This window comes from Coregonus clupeaformis, chromosome 12 (assembly GCF_020615455.1).
Source record: "Coregonus clupeaformis isolate EN_2021a chromosome 12, ASM2061545v1, whole genome shotgun sequence".
Lineage (NCBI taxonomy): Eukaryota > Metazoa > Chordata > Actinopteri > Salmoniformes > Salmonidae > Coregonus > Coregonus clupeaformis.
This window is the reverse complement of record NC_059203.1, coordinates 19,572,497-19,592,443: the sequence shown is the minus strand read 5'-3', so window position 1 is coordinate 19,592,443 and position 19,947 is coordinate 19,572,497. Positions and strand designations below refer to the sequence as shown.

The window sequence follows — 19,947 nt, the reverse complement described above, 5'->3', positions numbered from 1 at the left end:
AAGACGATGGAACAACATACAGTTGAAGTCGGAAGTTTACATACACTTAGGTTGGACTCATTAAAACTCGTTTTTTCAACCACTCCACAAATTTCTTGTTAACAAACTATCGTTTTAGAAAGTTGATCAGGACATCTACTTTGTGCATGACACAAGTAATTTTTCCAACAATTGTTTACAGACAGATAATTTCACTTATAATTCATAGTATCACAATTCCAGTGGGTCAGAAGTTTACATACACTAAGTTGACTGTGCCTTTAAACATCTTGGAAAATTCCAGAAAATTATGTCATGGCTTTAGAAGCTTCTGATAGGCTAATTGACATAATTTGAGTCAATTGGAGGTGTACCTGTGGATGTATTTCAAGGCCTACCTTCAAACTCAGTGCCTCTTTGATTGACATCATGGGAAAATCAAAAGAAATCAGCCAAGACCTCAGAAAATAGATTGTAGACCTCCACAGGTCTGGTTCATCCTTTGGTGCAATTTACAAATGCCTGAAGGTATCACGTTCATCTGTACAAACAATAGTACGCAAGTATAAACACAATGGGACCACACAGCCGTCATACCGCTCAGGAAGGAGACGCGTTCTGTCTCCTAGAGATGAACGTGCTTTGGTGCGAAAAGTGCAAATCAATCCCAGAACAACAGCAAAGGACCTTGTGAAGATGCTGGAGGACACAGGTACAGAAGTATCTATATCCACAGTAAAACGAATCCTATATCGACATAACCTGAAAGGCCTCTTAGCAAGGAAGAAGCCACTGCTCCAAAACCGCCATAAAAAAGCCAGACTACGGTTTGCAACTGCACATGGGGAAAAATATCTTACTTTTTGGAGAAATGTCCTCTGGTCTGATGAAACAAAAATATAACTGTTTGGCCATAATGACCATTGTTATGTTTGGAGGAAAAGGGGGGTCCCTTGCCAGCCGAAGAACACCATCCCAACCATGAAGCACGGGGGTGGCAGCATCATGCTGCAGGTGGGACTGGTGCACTTCACAAAATAGATGGCATCATGAGAAAGGAAAATTATGTGGATATATTGAAGCAACATCTCAAGACATCAGTCACAAAGTTAAAGCTTGGTCATAAATGGATCTTCCAAATGGACAATGACCCCAAGCATACTTCCAAAGTTGTGGCAAAATGGCTTAAGGACAACAAAGTCAAGGTATTGGAGTGGCCATCACAAAGCCATGACCTCAATCCTATAGAGAATATCTGGGCAGAACTGAATAAGCGTGTGCGAGCAAGGAGGCCTCTAAACCTGACTCAGTTACACCAGCTCTGTCAAGAGGAATGGGTCAAAATTCACCCAACTTATTGTGGGAAGCTTGTGGAAGACTACCCGAAACGTTTGACCCAAGTTAAACATTTTAAAGGCAATGCTACCAAATACTAATTGAGTGTATGTAAATGTCTGACCCACTGGAAATGTGATGAAATAAATAAAAGCTGAAATAAATCATTCTCTCTACTCTTATTCTGACATTTCACATTCTTAAAATAAAGTGGTGATCCTAACTGACATAAGACAGGGAATTTTTACAAGGCTTAAATGTCAGGAATTGTGAAAAACTGAGTTTAAACGTATTTGGCTAAGGTGTATGTAAACTACCGACTTCAACTGTATATCCTCCAAATCTGATCGTATTTCCTTAGAAAAAGACACTGCCCATTGCCAGGTATTATAGTAGAGCATGGATTTGTTATGGGAAGAGTAGAACCCAACCCAGGAGTTATTTAACTTCTCCTTCCATTCAGTGAAGGATTTCTTCACACACAGGCCTTTCCGTCCTTCACGAAGAGCTTCAGACTGGCATCCTAACCATTAATATCAGCAGGAATCTCTCTGTTGGCATCATGAAACATAGGACCTCTCCAGATCTCCTTCCCGACAGTGGACCAGCATGATACTTTATGGAGCCTGACCTGGAGACCAGGGGTTGAGGGGTACTGAGGTGCTCCCAGAGTCTCTGCCAGCCAAGACACTGTCTAGCTTGCTCTTAATGTCACCATCATTATCCTTATAAAGCACCACCATTACACCCTGGTCTAAAAGCCTCTTGGGGATACCACTCCAGATGAATTTTGCTTCTTGCGTGGTTATTACCGTGATAAACAATATGAAGTCATCATCCTCCATCCTGTCATTGAGAATTTCAATGACACAAAGCCTTCGTGGTTTACCTGATCCACTGAAGAATGTGGAGTACTGTACAATTGCCAGTAAAAGTGGCAGACCAGGGGTCCTCCGTGTTTTGCAAGATGATTCAGACTGTTTTCATTTATCACTTAATTACAGTGGGGGAAAAAAGTATTTAGTCAGCCACCAATTGTGCAAGTTCTCCCACTTAAAAAGATGAGAGAGGCCTGTAATGTTCATCATAGGTACACGTCAACTATGACAGACAAATTGAGGGAAAAAAATCCAGAAAATCACATTGTAGGATTTTTAATGAATTTATTTGCAAATTATGGTGGAAAATACGTATTTGGTCACCTACAAACAAGTAAGATTTCTGGCTCTCACAGACCTGTAACTTCTTCTTTAAGAGGCTCCTCTGTCCTCCACTCGTTACCTGTATTAATGGCACCTTTTTGAACTTGTTATCAGTATAAAAGACACCTGTCCACAACGTCAAACAGTCACACTCCAAACTCCACTATGGCCAAGACCAAAGAGCTGTCAAAGGACACCAGAAACAAAATTGTAGACCTGCACCAGGCTGGGAAGACTGAATCTGCAATAGGTAAGCAGCTTGGTTTGAAGAAATCAACTGTGGGAGCAATTATTAGGAAATGGAAGACATACAAGACCACTGATAATCTCCCTCGATCTGGGGCTCCACGCAAGATCTCACCCTGTGGGGTCAAAATGATCACAAGAACGGTGAGCAAAAATCCCAGAACCACACTGGGGGACCTAGTGAATGACCTGCAGAGAGCTGGGACCAAAGTAACAAAGCCTACCATCAGTAACACACTACGCCGCCAGGGACTCAGATCCTGCAGTGCCAGACGTGTCCCCCTGCTTAAGCCAGTACATGTCCAGGCCCGTCTGAAGTTTGCTAGAGTGCATTTGGATGATCCAGAAGAGGATTTCGAGAATGTCATATGGTCAGATGAAACCAAAATAGATATTTTTGGTAAAAACTCAACTCGTCGTGTTTGGAGGACAAAGAATGCTGAGTTGCATCCAAAGAACACCATACCTACTGTGAAGCATGGGGGTGGAAACATCATGCTTTGGGGCTGTTTTTCTGCAAAGGGACCAGGACGACTGATCCGTGTAAAGGAAAGAATGAATGGGGCCATGTATCGTGAGATTTTGAGTGAAAACCTCCTTCCATAAGCAAGGGCATTGAAGATGAAACGTGGCTTGGTCTTTCAGCATGACAATGATCCCAAACACACCGCCCGGGCAACGAAGGAGTGCCTTCGTAAGAAGCATTTCAAGGTCCTGGAGTGGCCTAGCCAGTCTCCAGATCTCAACCCTATAGAAAATCTTTGGAGGGAGTTGAAAGTCCGTGTTGCCCAGCGACAGCCCCAAAACATCACTGCTCTAGAGGAGATCTGCATGGAGGAATGGGCCAAAATACCAGCAACAGTGTGTGAAAACCTTGTGAAGACTTAGAGAAAACATTTGACCTGTGTCATTGCCAACAAAGGGTATATAACAAAGTATTGAGAAACTTTTGTTATTGACCAAATACTTATTTTCCACCATAATTTGCAAATAAATTCATTAAAAATCCTACAATGTGATTTTCTGGATATTTTTTTCTAATTTTGTCTGTCATAGTTCACGTGTACCTATGATGAAAATTACAGGCCTCTCTCATCTTTTTAAGTGGGAGAACTTGCACAATTGGTGGCTGACTAAATAGTTTTTTTTCCCCCACTGTATATGGAGTTTCACCTCTGGTAAAGGTTGAGATCATTTGAATTTCTCTTAGGAGGTTGACATCCACACGGTCTGTATTGCTTGGATCATAGCTACTCCCTCTGTACTCATCTGGGCGATAATGCTGTGTGATGTAGACCTCATTATGTGCTGATTAGGCCAAACTCTGATAATGACTCTGTCCTCTAGTAGAATTCCCTAGTGAGTAGTAACTTCCTCTTTCAGGGTACACATTCCCTAGTGAGTAGTAACGTCCTCTTTCAGGGGACACATTCCCTAGTGAGTAGTAACTTCCTCTTTCAGGGGACACATTCCCTAGAGAGTAGTAACATCCTCTTTCAGGGGACAGAAAAGTGTGTCTCCCGAGTGGCGCAGTGGTCTAAGGCACTGCATCGCAGTGCTAGCTGTGCCACTAGAGATCCTGGTTTGAATCCAGGCTCTGTCGTAGCCGACCGCGACCGGGAGACCCATGGGGCGGCGCACAATTGGCTCAGGGTAGGGGAGGGAATGACCGGCAGGGATGTAGCTCAATTGGAAGAGCATGGCGTTTGCAATGCTAGGGTTGTGGGTTCGATTCCCATGGGGGTCCAGTATAAAAAAAAATGATGTATGTACTCACTAACTGTAAGTCACTCTGGATAAGAGCATCTGCTAAAATGTAAAGGTAACAGAAGGGATCTTTCATGGCTAGAATGTCGATAGAAATGAATGCCATAGTCCCCCCTAGTTGGATCAAAATCATGTTTCCATTGTTTTCAATATTCATGTTGTTGGCTAGCCAGTGGAGCAGCATCATGTTGTGGAGAGGTGTGGCTAAACTCTGACTTTGAGATCATTTAATGAGATGAGGGTTAAAGTATATTGGCATTTATAGTGAATACTGAGGCCAGAGGCAGAAACAGGATGAAACAACCCAGGAAACCCTTTCCACCAATGGCCAACCTAAGACAAAACAACAATTGTGTCAATGTTTGTACTTTCAGAAAAAAAGACACAAATTATCTGGACTGATATCTGTAACTTATTTCTAGTGGTTGGCAATACATAAAAAGTCTTCAGGACAATAGTTACAGTAAACCACTAGGTACATATTACCTCGACTAACCTGTGCCCCCGCACATTGACTCTGTACCGGTACTCCCTGTATATAGCCTCCCTACTGTTATTTCCCATTGACTCTGTACCGGTACCCCCTGTATATAGCCTCCCTACTGTTATTTCACATTGACTCTGTACCGGTACCCCCTGTATATAGCCTCCCTACTGTTATTTCCCATTGACTCTGTACCGGTACCCCCTGTATATAGTCTCCCTACTGTTATTTCACATTGACTCTGTACCGGTACCCCCTGTATATAGCCTCCCTACTGTTATTTCACATTGACTCTGTATCGGTACCCCCTGTATATAGTCTCCCTACTGTTATTTCCCATTGACTCTGTACCGGTACAGCCTGTATATAGCCTCCCTACTGTTATTTCACATTGACTCTGTACCGGTACCCCCTGTATATAGCCTCCCTACTGTTATTTCACATTGACTCTGTACCGGTACCCCCTGTATATAGCCTCCCTACTGTTATTTCACATTGACTCTGTACCGGTACCCCCTGTATATAGCCTCCCTACTGTTATTTCACATTGACTCTGTATCAGTACCCCCTGTATATAGCCTCCCTACAGTTATTTCCCAGTGACTCTGTACCGGTACCCCCTGTATATAGCCTCCCTACTGTTATTTCACATTGACTCTGTACCGGTACCCCCTGTATATAGCCTCCCTACTGTTATTTCCCATTGACTCTGTATCGGTACCCCCTGTATATAGCCTCCCTACTGTTATTTCCCATTGACTCTGTACCGGTACATCCTGTATATAGCCTCCCTACTGTTATTTCACATTGACTCTGTACCGGTACCCCCTGTATATAGCCTCCCTACTGTTATTTCACATTGACTCTGTACGGTACCCCCTGTATATAGCCTCCCTACTGTTATTTCACATTGACTCTGTACCGGTACCCCCTGTATATAGCCTCCCTACTGTTATTTCCCATTGACTCTGTATCGGTACCCCCTGTATATAGCCTCCCTACTGTTATTTCCCATTGACTCTGTACCGGTACCCCCTGTATATAGCCTCCCTACTGTTATTTCACATTGACTCTGTACCGGTACCCCCTGTATATAGCCTCCCTACTGTTATTTCACATTGACTCTGTACCGGTACCCCCTGTATATAGCCTCCCTACTGTTATTTCACATTGACTCTGTACCGGTACCCCCTGTATATAGCCTCCCTACTGTTATTTCCCATTGACTCTGTACCGGTACCCCCTGTATATAGCCTCCCTACTGTTATTTTATTTTACTGCTGCTCTTTAATTATTTTTTACTTATCCATTATTATTGTATTTTTTAGGGGGTAGATCAGCTCAATATTGCAGATGGATTGTAACTTCCATCAATGTAATTGTCTGCATCACTTCCAATCACCCATGTTTTTATATACATACATACATACATACATACATACATACATACATACATACATACATACATACATACATACATACACATACATATCCTTAAAAAAATAAAAATAATCCCCTTTATTACTTTCCAACCCGACCACCCTTTCCCTAATTGGAGTAAACTAGTGAACAACAATGCTTAAGCCTCTACTTCCAGCTTGTACTTACTATATACATTATTTTTTCTATTTTATTTATTCATTTATTTTTACTTTTCTATTTTTTGCTTATCACACATTTTTCTTTTAATATAATAATATTAAAATAATAAATATAATATGCCATTTAGCAGACGCTTTTATCCAAAGCGACTTACAGTCATGTGTGCATACATTTTTACGTATGGGTGGTCCCGGGGATCGAACCCACTACCCTGCCATTACAAGTGCCATGCTCTACCAATTGAGCTACCAATTCTGCATTGTTGGTTAAGGGCTTGTAAGTAATTAGTTCACTGTAACACCTGTTGTATTCGGCACGTGACATATACAATTTGATTTGATTTGTTTCATCAGAAATTAAACTTATCCCTAGAGAGTAATAACTACTCCTTTCAGAGGGCAGAAAATGTAATGGGCGGGGTCTGTCAGCGTTTCCATAGAAATGAAAGCCATGCTTCTTGAATCCTACATACCAGGTGCGGCCACACCCCCTGGTCTGCACACCTTTGAAGCTCAGATGGGTTGGAATGGAAGAAGACCGGTTTGTGCCATTATGGACGTGAGACCCATTGTTAACCTTAGTAACGACCACAAAGGGTAAAGAAAGCTTTATAATGTTGGCAAACCCATTCACTTACATGTGCTTTCCTTGAAATTAAGATGCTATATTTGTAGGTTTAAAACATTTAATGCAATCCTGTGTGTGTGTGTGTGTGTGTGTGTATGTGTGTATGTATGTGTGTATGTACAGTACATTTGACAGTTCACAAACGCTTCCATCCTTCATAACACATCACAATAATATGAAAACTGTCTGACTACTGACATTAGTCAAAAATCAGCTTGACCGGCTAGTATTATCGCAACCAGACCGTCTTCTAAGTGCTCAAGACGGCACAAGGTTATTTGGTTTTCACAGCTTTTTAATTGTATTTTCCCTTACATTTCCTCAATAGCTTTATTGAGAACAGACTTTTTTTTACACTTTGCACAGATTAGCAATTCAAATCAATCAATAAAAAGGACAAGCAGGATGCAGACATGGTAAACAAACATGGACAGAGGCAATTACGCAATTAGTTATCAATGAAAATATATCAATGCTGTATGTAATCAATACGAAACAGGATACAGAATCCCATACATAATAATCCATTAATAATAAGTAGAGGAAGGGCATGTGAGAACCCGGCTAAATACGATGGACAAAAGAACGGTGACTAGTAAAAAGTAGTGTGCTTTAAATTGCTGATGTATGAACCTCCCAGGGTGGAGTGCGTGCCTTTTCACCCCTGTATTTCTCCAGCATGAATCGGGCCTGGACCCCAGGACACATGGTCATACTAGAGCTGTACACATAGACGTCGTACTCAGGTATCCCTTTCCAATCTGAGCGTCTTTCCTCCGAAAACTTCACAGCCCATTGCCATTGGTAGGTATTATATTCCTGGGTGTCTTTTCTTTCCGAAGAGTAGAACCCAACCCATGAGTTATGAAACTTCTCCTTCCAGTCAGTGAAGGACTTCTTCACGTACAGGCGAGCGCAGGCCTTTCCGTCCTTTACGAAGAGCTGCAGACTAGCGTTAGGCCTATGGCCGCTTATATCAACAGGAATCTCTCTGTTGGCATCATGAAACTCAGGACTCCTACGTATGTCCTCCCCAAATGTGTTGTATTTCCCGCATAATGCAAAAGCAAACATATATTTGTACTGATGAAGCCTGGCCTGGAGACCAGGGTTGAGGGATACTGAGGTGTCATAGCTCCCAGAGGCGCTGTCCTGGACTGAGGCAAAGTCTAGCCTGTCCGTACTGTCATTGTTCTTATAAAGCGCCCAAATCACACCCTTGTCCAAAAGCCTCTTGGGGATACCACTGAAGATGATCCTGGCACACCCTCTATCTGTAGTTTTCACCTCAAGCTTTATCGATTTATTGTCATCATCCTGTGTGCGACGCTGGCTGTCCATGCTAGAAAACGCTTGCTGTATAAATGATACCTTGGGACGTGTCAAGTACAATGCAATTGCCAAAAGAAGTGCCAGCCCAGGTGTGTGTCCCCAGATGTTCTCCACACTGTTGTCGTTGATCTCTACATTGTGTATACGTTGAATCACATCTCGGGTAATGGTTGGGAGAACTTGGATTTGTGTTAAGAGGCTGAAACTGACGGGGTATGTATTGTCTGGATCATAGGCACTTCCTCTGTTTTCATTTGGTGGATAATGCTGTGTAATGTAGACCTCATCTACTATGAACTGATTGGATCCTTCCTCCCTAACTCTGATAATGACCCTGTCCCTGTTCCTCTCAGGTATCCATGAGTTGTAGAAGCTTTGAGTGACATAATCAGGAAGTGCCGTAGCGCCATTGTAGTTCAAATTGCTATCAATATTCCCTAGTGAGTAGTAACTTCCACTTTCAGAGGGCAGAAAAGGTAAAGGGCGGGGTCTGTCAGCGTTTCCATAGAAATGAAAGCCATAGTCTCCTCTAGTCGGGTTGAAATGGAGTCTCATGTTGCCGTTGTTGTCAGTGTGAATGTTGTTGGCTAGCCAGTGGAGCAGCATGAGGCCGTGTCGAGGAGAGGTGTGGCCAAACTCTATGCCCCTGAGGTCATTTATTGAAATAAGGGTTTGTTTGATAGTGGATACTGAAGCCAGAGACAGAAACAGGATGAAACAACCCAGGAAGCCCTTTCCACCCATGGCCAACCTAAGACAAAGAGAAAGCCAAACGTTTGCATCTTTAGTAAAAATGTTATTTTTTTAAAGACAACTGGACACACATTTTAATTCAGAAATAGATTCACATTTCTAGTGGTTGACAATAAGTTAAACGTTTTCAGCATCCAAAAAACTAAATGTAGCTGCGAGCAGCAATGAACAGGGTTCACAGGATGACAGAAAGAACAAGATCAGTTGGATAACAAAGCAAGCGCTCTATCATGAAGGAACTATCTTCCTTTATATGCAATCAGTGAATGCATTAACATGTTTATCTCTCAATACCACAAGGAAGTGAAGTTTAGTCTAGTGCTGTAGGTTGGTTATCATTGCAGCAGGTAATCATCATTTAATGGATTGAGTTGATACATAAATATAAATATTTATAAATATACACTGACTGCGCAAGAGGCAGGACTTCCAGTTTCTAATTTTCATGAATAAAAGATCACTACTTTCAGACCACATAATAGGGCAACAATATGTGATAATAAAGATATTATAATCATAATATTTCACATTGTTTGTCTGCAAAATTTGAATCTAACATTCATTTGCATGAGACAAAGTCCACTAAAAGTTCTACTGCTGCACCATGGAGAGAATGTTGACTGGCTGCATCACCGCTTGGTATGGCAACTGCACCGCCCTTGACTGCAAAGCGCTACAGAGGGTGGTGCGGACAGCCCGGCATATCACCGTGGTCGACACAACACAAACACACATACATACACATTACACACACACATGCACACTCACACACACTTTTACACTCATCATTTGCTGCTGCTTCTCTGTTCATAATTTCACTCTTATTATTATATATCCTGTACATATCTACCTCAAATACCACGTACCTCTGCACATTGATCTGGTAATGATACTCCCTGTATATAGCTCCATTCTTGTGTATGTTATTTTGTTCCTCCTGTGATAGTGTTTTAATTTGTATTTTTAAACTCTGCATTGATGGGAAGAGCTCGTAAGCAAGTATTTCACTGTAAATTCTACACCAGTTGTGTTACAGGAGGGGGTCGCAGTTCCGGAGCGACCCACTAGGTGTCTTCCTCCGACAACCTTAGGCACCTCCTCACTCACAGTCGGGACTAATCATCATCCTATTGGTGTCACCTGTGTCTATCGGTTCACCTGTGTATTTATGCCCTCACTTCCCTGTGTTCCCTTGCTCAGTTTTCTCTGCTAGTTTCTCTATGTCCAGCAGTACTACTCAGTGTCTGATCGGAGATCTACGTACAGGTACTTGAGAAGTGTTCTCCCTGTTTCGTTATTTGTTTCAGTCTTAGGTAGTATTTCGTATTTTGGCTGTCAGCTGGTTTTTGGAGACTTACTTGCTCCGCCTTTCTTTTATCGCATGTGACAAATACAATTTGATCTGATTGGATCAATAGTTATTGCTCTAGTATCCTATAGTGCCACCATCTAAAGTTGCAGTGACTTTATATTCACACAGCTTCTAAGGACATATACATAAGGTGTAGATACCAAATTTCATGGCCCTATGTGCATTGATTCAGTTCTTACAGTCCTGGTGTGATATGATGGCATCTAGGTGTGTAGCGTGACCGACTTTGAATGCAGCAAATACTAATTCTTAAATTCATTAGAAGCTAAATCAATGAGTTTATATACCAAATCTGGAGTCAATCTGATTTATGGTTCATGAGAATAAGATGATTGCAGATGATTTGCGATTGACCGTTAGCGTTACGTATGCGAAGAATTAGTTAATAGTTTCCTTGCTTTTTGAGATATCAATAGCAAATTCAGTGTGGTTCATCTTTGGGACGTCCATGATAGCGATGACACGTTTCAAGATGATAGGCCACAGTGGAGTGGATTTAAAGTTGTTTAAATGGACACATAAAATCTGATTTCCTGATTCATCAATAACTCAGCCGTCTCTTAACCAATCCCTTAGCTTTTCTCAATCTAAGTTAAGCGATGTTACCATGGTGTTATTAGGACTTACCGCGCCGTGCTAAAGTATTCATCCTCCTTGGTGTTTTTCCTATTTTGTTGCATTACAATCTGTCATTTAAATTGATTTGGATTTGGATTTAATGTAATGGACATACACAAAATATTCCAAATTTGTGAAGTGGTGAAGTGAAATGAAAAAAAAAATAAACTTGTTTCAAACTATTCTAAAAAATGAATAACGGAAAAGTGGTGCGTGCATATGTATTCACCCCCTTTGCTATGAATCTGGTGCAAACAATTACCTTCAGAAGTCACATAATTAGTTAAATAAAGTCCACCTGTGTGCAATCTAAGTGTCACATGATCTGTCACATGATCTCAGTATATATACACCTGTTCTGAAAGGCCCCAGAGTCTGCAACACCACTAAGCAAGGGGCACCACCAAGCAAGCAGCAGCATGAAGACCAAGGAGCTCTCCAAACAGGTCAGGGACAAAGTTGTGGAGAAGTACTGATCAGGGTTGGGTTATAAAAAAATATCAGAAACGTTGAACACCTCAAGGAGCACCATTAAATCCATTATAAAAAAAATTGAAAGAATATGGCACCACAACAAGCCTGCCAAGAGAGGGCCGCCCACCAAAACTCACAGACCAGGCAAGGAGGGCATTAATCAGAGAGGCAACAAAGAGACCAAAGATAACCCTGAAGGAGCTGCAAAGCTCCACAGCGGAGATTGGAGTATCTGTCCATAGGACCACTTTAAGCCGTACACTCCACAGAGCTGGGCTTTATGGAAGAGTGGCCAGAAAAAGCCATTGCTTAAAGAAAAAATAAGCAAACACGTTTGGTGTTCGCCAAAAGGCATGTGGGAGACTCCCCAAACATATTGAAGAAGGTACTCTGGTCAGATGAGACTAAAATGGAGCTTTTTGGCCATCAAGGAAAACGCTATGTCTGGCGCAAACCCAACACCTCTCATCACCCCGAGAACACCATCCCCACAGTGAAGCATGGTGGTGGCAGCATCATGCTGTGGGGATGTTTTTCATCGGCAGGGACTGGGAAACTGGTCAGAATTGAAGGAATGATGGATGGCGCTAAATAAAGGGAAATTCTTGAGGGAAACCTGTTTCAGTCTTCCAGAGATTTGAGACTGGGACGGAGGTTCACCTTCCAGCAGGACAATGACCCTAAGCATACTGCTAAAGCAACACTCGAGTGGTTTAAAGGGAAACATTTAAATGTCTTGGAATGGCCTAGTGAAAGCCCAGACCTCAATCCAATTGAGAATCTGTGGTATGACTTAAAGATTGCTGTACAGCAGCGGAACCCATCCAACTTGAAGGAGCTGGAGCAGTTTTGCCTTGAAGAATGGGCAAAAATCCCGGTGGCTAGATGTGCCAAGCTTATAGAGACATACCCCAAGAGACTTGCAGCTGTAATTGCTGCAAAAGGTGGCTCTACAAAGTATTGACTTGGGGGGGGGTGAATAGTTATGCACGCTCAAGTTTTCTGTTTTTAGGTCTTACTTCTTTGTTTCAAATATTTTGCAACTTCAAAGTCGTAGGCATGTTGTGTAAATCAAATGATACAAACCCCCCAAAAATCCATTTTAATTCCAGGTTGTAAGGCAACAAAATAGGAAAAATGCCAAGGGGGGTGAATACTTTTGCAAGCCACTGTATGGGTCACGAGAAGATTATTATTTTTTGAAGGTTTTCAAAAATGTCCAAGATGGAGGAACATCTATAATGAGCATCAGGAAAGACACCTACTGCACATACCAAGTTGCAGGTCAAACGGGGCGACGTATATGAGGGTTTAAGTGAGACTGCTTACAGCAGCCATTTCACAGCACTAGTTAAACAGCGCCCCATTTAGTCTTTTAAAATTATTGTTTAAAATCATCACTTTATGTCTAATAAATCATTGTATGTGTATTTTTTTTTTATATAACTATAAATTATTCTTTTTTATAATTTATTTCCCTGAGCCTCCTTGGGCCACTGAAATGCTCAGTCCGACTGTGGGAGTGGGAATACTTTTTTAAAACTATTTACAGGGTGGCTGATAGAATCGTCCAGTTGGAGCAGGAGCTGGACCATGAAATAAAAACATAAAAACAAAAGGCATACATAATGCATCTTAATGTTCTATATCACATTGGGGTCGACCTGTTTTCAATAGGTCAGCAGAAGATGCAGGACCAGAACAGCCTGTTTGCATGGTGGACCATACTAGCCCATACCCTGTCTGCCGTCTATTCATTGCAGAATGCCATGATTATCTATAGGGAAGACTATATGGTATAATCTTCAGTATCATCACAAAGTATATTTAATGATTTTATGAAATAGACTTTGTGATGATACTGGAAATTGTAACTTATTAACAATGTTCTAATGAGTAAACACTCTCAAATTACACATTTTGGAATGTTTCCTTCGCTCACATTTTGGAATGTTTCCTTCGCGGCCTTGCCTCCTCTTTTCTGACAGACATGCTTGTTCCATACAACCCAGTGAGGGTGCTCCACTCCCAAGGAGCTGGTCTGTCTACCAGTGGTGGTCGGTGCCATTTATGATGAGGGACAATACTTTTTTTTTAAATGAGCATGGTATTATTTATATTACAGCACACCGGTCGAGAGTAAATGTTGAGGTGACAGACAGTGACAGATGGACAGACAGTGACACATTCAATACCGCCTTGCACACTCTTGCCTGCATCTAGCTGATCTAGGGTGTAATAATTAGTTCAACAGCTGCAAACAATAGTTTCTGTTGGACAAATTCAGGTATGTTTATCCCTGTTTTGTTCAGTTTGCTTCTGTTTAACATAATCGGCGGAAAGAATACATCCTTGATCACGAGTGAACACAGTACACTTTCATAGCAGCCATGCTGTATTCCTTCTCACATCTAAGACCTTAAAACAGGTCAACAGACGGATTACCAGGACGTGTACTCCGAGCATGTGCTGACCAACTGGCAAGTGTCTTCACTGACATTTTCAACCTCTCCCTGTCTGAGTCTGTAATACCAACATGTTTCAAGCAGACCACCATAGTCCCTGTGCCTGAGAACACTAAGGTAACCTGCCTAAATGACTACAGACAAGTAGCACTCACGTCTGTAGCCATGAAGTGCTTTGAAAGGCTGGTCATGGCTCACATCAACACCATTATCCCAGAAACTTAGACCCACTCCAATTTGCATACCGCCCCAACAGATCCACAAATGATGCAATCTCAATTGCGCTCCACACTGCCTTTTCACACCTGGACAAAAGGAACACCTATGTGAGAATGCTATTCATTGACTACAGCTCAGCGTTCGACACCATAGTGCCCTCAAAGCTCATCACTAAGATAAGGACCCTGGGACTAAACACCTCCCCCTGCAACTGGATGCTGGTAAGGGTAGGTAACAACACATCTGCCACACTGATCCTCAACACAGGGGCCCCTCAGGGGTGCATGCTCAGTCCCTTCATGTACTCCCTGTTCACTTATGACTGCATGGCCAGGCACGACTCCAACACCGTCATTAAGTTTGCCGATGACACAACAGTGGTAGGCCTGATCACCGACAACGATGAGACAGCCTATAAGGAGGAGGTCAGAGACCTGGGCGTGTGGTGCCAGGACAACAACCTCTCCCTCAATATGATCAAGACAAAGGAGATGATTGTGGACTACAGGAAAAAGAAGAGGACCGAGCATGCCTCCATTCTCATTGACGGGGCTGTAGTGGAGCATGTTGAGAGCTTCAAGTTCCTTGGTGTCCATATCACCAACAAACTAACAAGGTACAAGCACACCAAGACAGTCGTGAAAAGGGCACGACAAAACCTATTCCCCCTAAGGAGACTGAAAAGATTTGGCATGGGTCCTCAGTCCCTCAAATGTTCTACAGCTGCACCATCGAGAGCATCCTGACTGGTTGCATCACTGCCTGGTATGGCAGCTGCTCGGCCTCCGACCGCAAGGCACTACAGAGGGTAGTGCGTACGGCCCAGTACATCACTGGGGCAAAGCTTCCTGCCATCCAGGACCTCTATACCAGGCGGTGTCAGAGGAAGGCCCTAAAAATTGTCAAAGACTCCAGCCACCCTAGTCATAGACTGTTCTCTCTGCTACCACATGGCAAGCGGTAGCGGAGCGCCAAGTCAAGGTCCTAGAGGCTTCAAAACAGCTTCTACCCCCCCCCCCCCCCCTCCCCTTTTACGCTGCTGCTACTCTCTGTTTATTATCTATGCATAGTCACTTTAATAACTCGACCTACATGTACATATTACCTCAATTACCTCGACTAACCGGTGCCCCCGCACATTGACTCGGTACAGGTACCCCCTGAATATAGCCTCGCTATTGTTATTTTTGCTGCTTCTCTTTAATTATTTGTGACTTTTATTTCGTATTATTTTATATTGTATTTTTCGGTGTGATTTTTTTTGTAATTTTTTCTTTAAAATGCATTGTTGATTAAGGGCTTGTAAGTAAGCATTTCACTGTAAGGTCTACACCTGTGACAAATAAAATGTGATTTGATTTGATTTATGCGCTCTCCTCCTCTCACATTTTCCCTTTGTTTGTGGACTTCAATGCACAACACATCAGCTGTATGTGACCAGGCGAAAAAACCTTTCCAAGCCAAACCATATCATAACAACTACACACAGCCTACATCATTGTCACCATATTAGCTAAAGTAACGTCATCGTCAACATAGCTAATATAACTAATGTAGCAGTTTATCACTTACACCGGCGGGCCCCAATGGCAATTAATTAGTAAAACCAAAAGCTTAACTTTACTTGAAAGAGTTCCAGTGTTGTGTTGGATAGACATAGCCAGCTAGCTAACATAGCATCCCTCTGTTTGAGCAGGGTGTTTGAGTAGGCTAAAATAGCTAGCTGTATTTGTTAGCTAAGTAAGTGAAACTAAAAGTCAAAAAAATTACGGAGTCTCTCTCTCTCCTTTTCTTGCTTCTCCTTCATTTTTAAAGAAATTAATTTGTTCAAAACTGTTCAACTATTGTCTTTCTCTCTCTTTGAGTCAACTACTCACCACATGTTATGCACAGCAGTGCTAGCTAGCTGTAGCTTATGCTTTCAGTACAAGATTCATTATCTGATCCTTTGATTAGGTGGAAAACATGTAAACTCATGCTGCAAGAGCTCTGATATGTTGGAGGACGTCCTCCGGAAGTTGTCACAATTACTATGAAAGTCTATAGAATGGGGTGAGAACCATGAGCCTCCTAGGTTTTGTATTGAAGTCTATGTACCCAGAGGAGGGCGGAAACTTGCTGTACTCCGGCTACACAATGGTGCTACCCTACAGAGTGCTGTTGAGGTTTTAATCAATTATTTGGTGACGTGAATATAATTAGTATAGTTTTATCTAATAAGGATGACTTTTTAAATGTTTTATTATTTTTATTTTTATGAAATTCACTGAGAAGGATGGTCCTCCCTTCCTCCTCTGCTGTCTGCAGTACCTAGATGTAGAACCAAGGAGCCGGTCTGCTCACTGTATCTCGATGCAGAACCAAGGTCGTGGGGCGGAGCGTTCTCTATTAAAGCCCCTCATTTATGGAACAGCTTGTCAATCCATTTTTAACATGCGTTTTTCTGGATTTTTTTGTTGTTATTCTGTCTCTCACTGTTCAAATAAACCTACCATTAAAATTATAGACGGATCATTTATTTGTCAGTGGGCAAACGTACAAAATCAGCAGGGGATCAAATACTTTTTTTCCTCACTGTATGTACAGTGGGGGAAAAAAGTATTTAGTCAGCCACCAATTGTGCAAGTTCTCCCACTTAAAAAGATGAGAGAGGCCTGTAATTTTCATCATAGGTACACGTCAACTGTGACAGACAAAATGAGAAAATAAAATCCAGAAAATCACATTGTAGGATTTTTAATGAATTTATTTGCAAATTATGGTGGAAAATAATTATTTGGTCAATAACAAAAGTTTCTCAATACTTTGTTATATACCCTTTGTTGGCAATGACACAGGTCAAACGTTTTCTGTAAGTCTTCACAAGGTTTTCACACACTGTTGCTGGTATTTTGGCCCATTCCTCCATGCAGATCTCCTCTAGAGCAGTGATGTTTTGGGGCTGTCGCTGGGCAACACGGACTTTCAACTCCCTCCAAAGATTTTCTATGGGGTTGAGATCTGGAGACTGGCTAGGCCACTCCAGGACCTTGAAATGCTTCTTACGAAGCCACTCCTTCGCGGGCGGTGTGTTTGGGATAATTGTCATGCTGAAAGACCCAGCCACGTTTCATCTTCAATGCCCTTGCTGATGGAAGGAGGTTTTCACTCAAAATCTCACGATACATGGCCCCACATTCTTTCCTTTACACGGATCAGTCGTCCTGGTCCCTTTGCAGAAAAACAGCCCCAAAGCATGATGTTTCCACCCCCATGCTTCACAGTAGGTATGGTGTTCTTTGGATGCAACTCAGCATTCTTTGTCCTCCAAACACGATCGAAGTTGAGTTTTTACCAAAAAGTTATATTTAGGTTTCATCTGACCATATGACATTCTTCCAATCCTCTTCTGGATCATCCAAATGCACTCTAGAAAACTTCAGACGGGCCTGGACATGTACTGGCTTAAAGCAGGGGGACACGTCTCGCACTGCAGGATTTGAGTCCCTGGCGGCTATGTGTTACTGATGGTAGGCTTTGTTACTTTGGTCCCAGCTCTCTGCAGGTCATTCACTAGGTCCCCCCGTGTGGTTCTGGGATTTTTTGCTCACCGTTCTTGTGATCATTTTGACCCCACGAGGTGAGATCTTGCGTGAGCCCCAGATCGAGGGAGATTATCAGTGGTCTTGTATGTCTTCCATTTCCTAATAATTGCTCCCACAGTTGATTTCTTCAAACCAAGCTGCTTACCTATTGCAGATTCAGTCTTCCCAGCCTGGTGCAGGTCTACAATTTTGTTTCTGGTGTCCTTTGACAGCTCTTTGGTCTTGGCCATAGTGGAGTTTGGAGTGTGACTGTTTGAGGTTGTGGACAGGTGTCTTTTATACTGATAACAAGTTCAAACAGGTGCCATTAATACAGGTAACGAGTGGAGGACAGAGGAGCCTCTTAAAGAAGAAGTTACAGGTCTGTGAGAGCCAGAAATCGCGCTTGTTTGTAGGTGACCAAATACTTATTTTCCACCATAATTTGCAAATAAAATCATTAAAAATCCTACAATGGGATTTTCTGGATTTTCTTTTCTCAATTTGTCTGTCATAGTTGACGTGTACCTATGATGAAAATTACAGGCCTCTCTCATCTTTTTAAGTGGGAGAACTTGCACAATTGGTGGCTGACTAAATACTTTTTTCCCCCACTGTATGTATGTATATATGTGTATGTGTGTATGTATGAATATGTATGTAAGTAAAAAAAAATAATTACTTACCAAAAATAATCTCACCTTCTTGTGCAGCCTACTGTCTCTCCTCTGTCAACACAACCCAAGATTAGAACTGACAGAAATATACTTTGTGTAGACAGTAAACAGCGCAGATACAAGACAACGGTCAGCAAAACTGAGTTTTAAATAGGCTGATCGACAAAGTCACTGAGTGACTCATGTTTCATCAGAAATGAAACTGATCCCTAGTGAGTACACTTTCAGAGGGCAGACAAGGAAATGGGCGGGGTCTGTCAGCATTTCCATAGAAATGAAAGCCATGCTTCTTGTAACCTACATACCAGGCAGTGGTGGAAAAAGAACCCAATTGTCATACTTGAGTAAAAGTAAACATACCATTCCTAAAGAATATAATGTACTTTTTATTCCATACATTGTCCTGACACCCAAAAGTACTAGATACATGTTGAATGCTTATCAGGACAGGAAAATTGTCCAATTCACACACTTATCAAGAGAACATCCCTGATCATCCCTACTGCCTCTGATCTGGTGGACTCACTAAACACAAATGCTTCGTTTTGTAAATGATGTCTAAGTGTTGGAGTGTGACCCTGGCTATCTGTAAATGATGTCTGAGTGTTGGAGTCTGTTGGAGTCAAACTCTGCATTCCACAGTAAGAACATCATACCAAAGGTCAAGCATGGTGGTGGTGGTGTGATGGTTTGGGGATGCTTTGCTGCCTCAGGACCAGGACGACTTGCCTTAATAGAAGGAACATTAAATTCTGCTCTGTATCAGAGAATTCTACAGGAGAATGTCAGACCATCCGTCTGTGAGCTGAAGCTGAAGCGCAGCTGGGTCATGCAGCAAGACAATGATCCAAAACACACAATCAAGTCTACATGAAAATTGCTAAAGAAGCAACAAATTGGAAGTTATGGAATGGCCTAGTCAAAGTCCAGACCTAATCCCAATTGAGATGTTGTGGCAGGACTTGAAACGAGCAGTTCATGCTTGAAAACCCACACGTCACTGAGTTAAAGCAGTTCTGCATGGAAGAGTGGGCCAAAATTCCTCCACAGCGACGTGAGAGACTGATCAACAACTACAGGAAGCATTTGGTTGGAGTCATTGCAGCTAAAGGTGGCCCAACCAGTTATTGAGTGTAAGGGGGCAATTACTTTTTCACACAGGGGAATTGGGTGTTGCATAACTTTGTTTATGAAATTAATGAAAAAATATGTAAATGTTGTGTTATTTGTCC

General features: G+C 42.1%; 1 protein-coding gene across 1 annotated transcript; it reads right to left on the bottom strand.

Annotated features, from left to right (window-relative positions):
* Nucleotides 1-7,529: 7,529 nt before the first annotated feature.
* LOC121578596 lies at nt 7,530-18,843 on the bottom strand. The gene is made up of 2 exons (XM_041892963.1): nt 18,725-18,843; nt 7,530-9,325 (listed from the first exon to the last, which is right to left on the bottom strand). The coding sequence occupies exon 2, from the start codon at nt 9,316-9,318 to the stop codon at nt 7,855-7,857; it is 1,464 nt and encodes a 487-aa protein (XP_041748897.1). The 5' UTR covers nt 9,319-9,325; nt 18,725-18,843; the 3' UTR covers nt 7,530-7,854.
* Between the last annotated feature and the right edge of the window lie 1,104 nt (nt 18,844-19,947).

Bases quoted from the DNA above. Each gene is read 5' to 3' on its own strand.
- LOC121578596 (XM_041892963.1), bottom strand. From the start codon at position 9,318: ATGGGTGGAAAGGGCTTCCTGGGTTGTTTCATCCTGTTTCTGTCTCTG.